This window comes from Lactuca serriola, chromosome 6 (assembly GCF_051521515.1).
Source record: "Lactuca serriola cultivar US96UC23 chromosome 6, Lser_US96UC23_V15, whole genome shotgun sequence".
NCBI lineage: Eukaryota > Viridiplantae > Streptophyta > Magnoliopsida > Asterales > Asteraceae > Lactuca > Lactuca serriola.
The window spans coordinates 21,232,180-21,238,781 of record NC_136413.1 but is presented as its reverse complement, the minus strand read 5'-3'; the positions used below and the strand labels follow the sequence as shown (position 1 = coordinate 21,238,781).

The 6,602-nt window shown below is 34.0% G+C and overlaps 1 protein-coding gene across 1 annotated transcript; it reads left to right on the top strand.

Moving 5' to 3' along the window:
* Positions 1 to 4,722: 4,722 nt before the first annotated feature.
* Positions 4,723 to 5,881, top strand: LOC145059141 (small ribosomal subunit protein uS8my-like). Its single transcript, XM_079007000.1, has 3 exons — positions 4,723 to 4,912; positions 5,354 to 5,514; positions 5,618 to 5,881. The coding sequence occupies exons 1-3, from the start codon at positions 4,783 to 4,785 to the stop codon at positions 5,714 to 5,716; spliced, it is 390 nt and encodes a 129-aa protein (XP_078863126.1). The 5' UTR covers positions 4,723 to 4,782; the 3' UTR covers positions 5,717 to 5,881.
* The last annotated feature ends 721 nt before the right edge of the window (positions 5,882 to 6,602 follow it).

Sequence of the window (6,602 nt, the reverse complement as noted above, 5' to 3'; positions counted from 1 at the left end):
TCTGTCACTGACTCCTCATTCGTCATAAGAATGAACAAATATTTTAATTAATTACCTTGAAATGATAATAACATAAATACTATAATACCATGGCATGGTATATTTGAATAATACCTAGTGTAGCATCCAAGATAAGACGTTGACTTGTTGCTTGAGCAGATTTTGCAGTGTATGCTTTAAGGGCATCATCCCATCGTTGCAGCTTTTCATACCTTGTATTTGGAAGCAACATAAACAATTAATATTTTGAGAAAATAAGACAATGTAAATGATTTCAGGGTCCTGGAAATATACCATGATTCCTTCAGTTGTAAATCCAAACAGCATCCCATATATAGTTATATACTTAAGAGAGTGAAAAAAGGAAAGTGAGGTAGTTTCTATATATGCTTACCCTCCAAAAAGATAGAAGTGAAAGTATCCAAAAGAAAGCACTTATCCACCTTGATTCCTTATATGCAATCCACACCTGATCAAAAGAAGCAATCAAACATTATTGTTATAACAAAAGTCGAAAAATCTCCTTTTCACTATAGTTGGAAAGTATATAATAAACAAAGACTTACTGCGACAATGACAATACAAAAATAGAAATCGGTTGTTGTTGCTATCATGCACCTGTGAAGAAGCAAACCCAGTGTAATCACCTGAATTCAAATAAAAAAAAATGAGATAAAAAATGATTATTTTTATTTTTAAGGTAGCAGCAGAAAATTAGTTTACCGTTTGTTTGTGCTGGAGAAGATGCGTTTTTTAATTTTTCAGGCCATTGTTTAAGAGGGCGAATAACCAGAGCTCTTGGATTCTCCCTTGGAATAAAAAGAGCATCTGCTTTTTGTGTGCTGGTAGTCTCTTCATCATCACTAAAAAACGAAACCTGTAATTGTAAAAAAAAAAAAAAAATCAGATCCATAAAAAACAATAAGGGCAAAATAGTCAATATAACAACAGATATTACCTTTGGCCCATCGTTTTTCGGGTGATACTTTCTAGCACCCCACAAATTTTTTACCAACCAGTACTTCATGCCAAAGCTGTGTATATGATGTATTCACCATCACCACAGACAACAACATACCTCCTATTTGGGTTGTGCTTCAAGCTCTGTGGAAAAATAGAAAAGTCAAAGTCCATATGGTTGACTATTTTCAGTTTAAAGGAAGGTAGGAACAAGCATAACTCACTTGTGGATAAAGATCACATGTTCCCAGTTCTTTAACTGCTAAAGGCAGCCTCTCTCCATCAGAAACCTGAATAAAAAATAAATTTTTTTTCCCATTTCATTGTTAACATAACATAACATGTATATGGGCTTTAAAGTCCAAACCTCATGATCAGCTCCCACACTCTTGATGTTAATAGTTTGAATTTCATTATGTTTAGCCCATATAATTTTTCCACTATTGTCCATGCTGGCTACAGGCTCTTCACGTCCAATTTTCACCATTATGGTTCCTTCATCATAGCCAATAACAATCTTGTAAAAACAGTAATTAAAATAAATCCAGATGAATGAAGAAGCATCAAGATTCAAGACCCACAAAACAAAAAACAAAAAGTGCTATACAAACTTACCGACGTGAACCTTTCATGTATCCAACAGCCCAAACCCTTTCAAGTCCATAGTTCAAGGTGTTCTCAAGTCTGAATAAAAAAAAAGAGTGGCATAAAGTCAAAATGTTTACATTTTTAACATATGTATAACGAGGGTATTTTGGTCTTTTGATAGGAAAGGAAGAAAGAAATTAAATTCCTTCCATCCATCAAACATGGAATTTGAAGGAATCCAACAAAAATTGAATTCCATCCATTTGGAAACCAAACACACCATGGAATGGAATCTAGCATTCCGATTCTTTTAGAATCTACAAAACAAACACACCCTTAAAGGTAAAAAAACAAGAGCTCACCTGTAAGTGGTTGAATGCCATATACGGACAGTACCATCGTCTGAACCTGTCATTATTATTGGAAGCTCAAGATGGAAACATACAGCAGAAACATTATGTGTGTGACCTTCTAGAGTTTGGACACAGGTTTTAGTTAGCAACTCTACAGTAACAGATCACAGTTGTGACCGTATTGTTGGATTCTCATATTGAGATAGTAAAGGGAATCAAATCAGTTTAGAAATTGTAAGTAAATGAGATTCAATTCCTATTACATAAATTAAATTCCAACTCCTAAACACTAAATTGATTTTTTTATCATTATCAAAACACAATTGGCTGATTACTACTCATGTGTATGTATAATAATAGTAAATTGAATCTAATAGGAATACATAAATTTTTATTTACCTGTGAGGTTGTCACTGTGGCAGGTTGCTTTGAACCTTGTTCATTAATCTTTGGACAATCCCCTTTTGGTTCAAACATTTAGTCAAACACCTAGTGTGCATAAAAAAATCAGGTACTTATATCATAAAATATTAACAATTCCATGAAAATATATGAGAGAGGGTAAAAAGGCACAAAAAATCGTCCAAAAAGAAGGACCAGTAGGACATGAAACAGGTAACTATGGCTGAAAAAGGAAGAATTACCTTTGAAATAGGTCTACTACGCAGATGAAATAGGCAACAGTGGTGGTATAGTGGTGGTTCTGGGCTGTTGCGAAGGCAGTGTGGTGGTGGCTCAGGGCTGGTGTTGTGGTGCGATGTTGTAACGGTGGAGTCTGAAAGCAAACACAAATTGTGATGGAAGCTATTGTTGTTGGTGATGTCCGATTCATCAAAAGAAAATCATTCTTCGATCAATCTTCTATTTTGTGAAAGAAGATATTACTATTTCAAATGTGTTATGTTTGATTAGGGTTTGCACATAGAAGGAAGTGAAAGTCGATCGGAGAGGAAGGGGTTTGCAGAGAGAAAGAAGGGAGAGAATGAAGTCGATTTTGGCGGGTGTAGAGAGTAGAGAGGAAGAGGAAGCGGGTGTTCAAAATTTTGGGGGATTTAGTTTCCCCCCTTACCTATCAAGGAGTCCCAGAAACGCGCGTTTATTAAAATTATAAAGCGACATTTGTAGAGGACACCCGTTTTATTATAGGTGCCCTCCGTGTTTTTAATATTTTTACATGAGACAGTAATTTAAGGGCACTCAGTAATGCGCGACCTAAATCCTTAAAATTTTTGAAGAGATGACACTTTTTTAATGTCGCTCTCTAATGCGTAACATAAATCAAAGAGCGTCGTGTTTTGCGCGTCGTAAAAGGCCTTTTTTCTAGTAGTGGAGAATGTTAAAGATCTTCTTGGGGAAGGAAGCGGTGGTATGGGAAACGTAACCTACAAAAATAAGGCGGTGGTGGAGAGTAGTGGAGTACAGATGTCTTGATGCTGAGTTGACATGCAACCTGTTAATTAGAAAAAATAGAGAAAAATTAAAAAAAAAAAGGTACCTTGAGATGAATGACCCATTTTTGTCTTGATGTTGAGTTGCACTTCAAAAAATCACCATAATCTTTTCCAAAATCCTTATTAATTCTTAAAAGCCACTTTGCTCCATTTCTAATATATATATATATATATATATATATATATATATATATATATATATATATATATATATATATATATATATATATATATAGTTTAGTGACCTATATCTAAAAGGAAACTAAAAAACAACATAAACAACATAATATATCTTTATTACATTCTAGAAGGGTGCCACAAACACCTACACCCCACTCTCCCTCTCACTTTAAAGAAAAGGAATAAAAGAAATGCGTTGTTGATCTTGTTGGTAGTTTAGTAGGTACTTATTCATGTGTTTGAGGGGATGAACCATAGAAATTATCAATTTTGGTAAGTAGTCTTTTAACATCAAATGTCCACATTCTCATTGAGATAGTATTTTGAACATCTGATTTAGTTTGTTCTAATTGGATCCATGGTTCTTGAAGATTATAAATTAAAAACTAATCTTTTTGTTTATGTTGCTTTTGATTATTAATTGTTCTAATCAACAATACCCAACATGACAATGGCAATGAAGTGTTTCATGATCGATCGACTGACAATGGTTTACCAAGGATCTCGTAAGAAGATCGATTAGTCATTTTGGTTTTCTCAATATTTAGTAAGATTTTTTACTAGGTATTTTTTTATATGATTTTGATGATACTTTTACGACCACTACATCCAATATCATGACACGTTTCGATATTTTGTTAAGTTCGTGGATGTAACATGTAAAAACATTTTGATGATGCTTTTATGACCATGAAATGGTAGTTATTTCTTGGACGATAGCAACTCGCATAAAAAATAAAAAATAATCTTTGACACATTTTCACCCAAGTTGCTATCGAACAAAGACATACATACCATTTTCTGTTCCCCGCAACACCTACGTGACCTTTCACATTAGCCGACAACACCTCATGGTTCTTTTCCTTGATAAAATAACATTTATTGGTTGGATGACAACTAAAACGAAAACATACACCCGCATCACTTTCTTCTTTGCGTAATTATACTTCTTTATTGGATGACAATTCAATCGAAAACCACATTTCGATTCATCAAATACAGAGAACGTTTTAGTGCTTATAGATTCAATTTACTATATATAGGCCTAAAACTAAAAACCATTGGGCCAAACTTTTGTGGCCCAATGCAAAAAAAATAAAATTCCAAAACCACCTCAAAAAAAAAATAGAGGAGAAACCAGTCGGGTGCCGAAATAAGGCCCAATGTCCATATCTTTGGAGCGGGTTTTTTTTTCCTAGGGTTCAGCAGTCACTGCATCGGCCGAGCAGACGGAGCTTGACGAAATCGAAATGGGGAGGAGGATACTGAACGACGCTTTGAGGACGATGGTTAATGCCGAGAAGAGAGGTTTTGCATCCGCTCAGCTTCAACCCATCTCCAATGTCATCTCTTCTTTTCTCACCATCATGAAACAACGAGGTACACTTCCTCATCTTGTCATTTCAAATCCAGTGTGAGTTGTTGGATGTGGAATCAGAATTTCAACCATGTAATCCAGTGCTTATGTTCATGTTCAAGGTGAACTAGATTACGTTTGACTTGCAATTAGGCTTTCAGATTCTTCTCTGAGTCAGTTCGTATATGCATTTTCAATTCTTATCAGTTTCACCATAATAGGACTAGTTTCGATTAGATTCTTCTTCTTCTTCTTCTTAAGCGATCTTCTCATTTCTTAATTCTGACTATTTGTCTCAAAAGAGCAAATCAATATGTAGATTGAACACTGCTCGTTGTGAAACATAAGCTAACTTAACTCAATCTCGCAGTTATTTCATGTCATCAAATATGTTCATAAACATGATTCTGAATCTTTTTGTAATCAGCTTTTTTATAAACATATTTCACTACTTTTAATCACAGGGTATGTCAAGAATTTCGAAGTGTATGATCCTCATAGAGTAGGAAAAATAAAGGTTGAACTACTGGGTAGGATTAAAGATTGTCGAGCAATTACATACAGACAAGACATCAAAGCTCATGAAATAGAGAATTACAGACTGCGTACACTTCCAACACAGCAGGTTTGCTGTTCATAACTTCTTCTTATGTCATTTATAACTCTTGAAGTGAATACATATTCCATTTTTAAACTTCTTCTTCTTGATGAAATTGTTTTTGATGCAGTGGGGGTATGTGGTGATAACGACTCCAAATGGTGTATTGGATCATGAAGAAGCAATTCGACAGAATGTTGGGGGTCAAGTTTTGGGTTACTTTTATTGAGCATATCTGCATATGTGTTGTGTTTCCCCTTTGCATGTAGAACAAGTTGGGATTCATTTTGAAGTTGCAACTAGATATCATAAAAGTAGCAATTTACATATTGTTTGTTAAAAGAGAAATATGAAGCACAATTGCTTTAAATCTAATTATCCGTGGTTTGATTCACATGTGAGAAATAATTCTGAAATTGATTGAAAGCCAAGTGAATCATGTTTCAACCATATTACTGGTCATTTTTTTTGGTCAAACTTTGTAATATCTAGATTTCCTTTCTACCAGTAGTTTCATCTCTACTTAATTGAGTTGATAATCAATGGCTTAATTTTTATTGGTTAAACACATAAACTTGACAGTTATACATGATTATTTCCTTTTTACATAGCATGGCAGAATGACTTAATGAGCTAAGTCAAAAAGTTTGGGCGTAATGTTATAAGGCACCAACTATTTACTTATTTGTTATAAATATTCTATCAAGCTATTTTAGTGTTAAAATTGATAAAATATTATAGAAATTGTTGGTTGAAAAAATAAATATAAAATCATTAAACATGGTTTATTTGGTTAAACTTTACCCAAATAGGACTAAGAGAAAAATGTAACACCCATAAAATTTATGCCAATTTAAAACATTTTTATCCATTCAAAAATCATTAAGTTATTACAACTTGTTTTCAGAATAGTTTAAACATCAGAGTATCCCCAAAACCACATCACAAAATCATGAAATATGAGGAGCGGTACGATCACGACTTTGCGTTGCCACGATCTCCTGATGTACTTGAAACAATAAACCGAAATTGTAAGTCCGAAAGCTTAATGAGTTCCCCCAAAATACTCATACACACAACCATACACATACATCAATGAATAACATACTATGGGC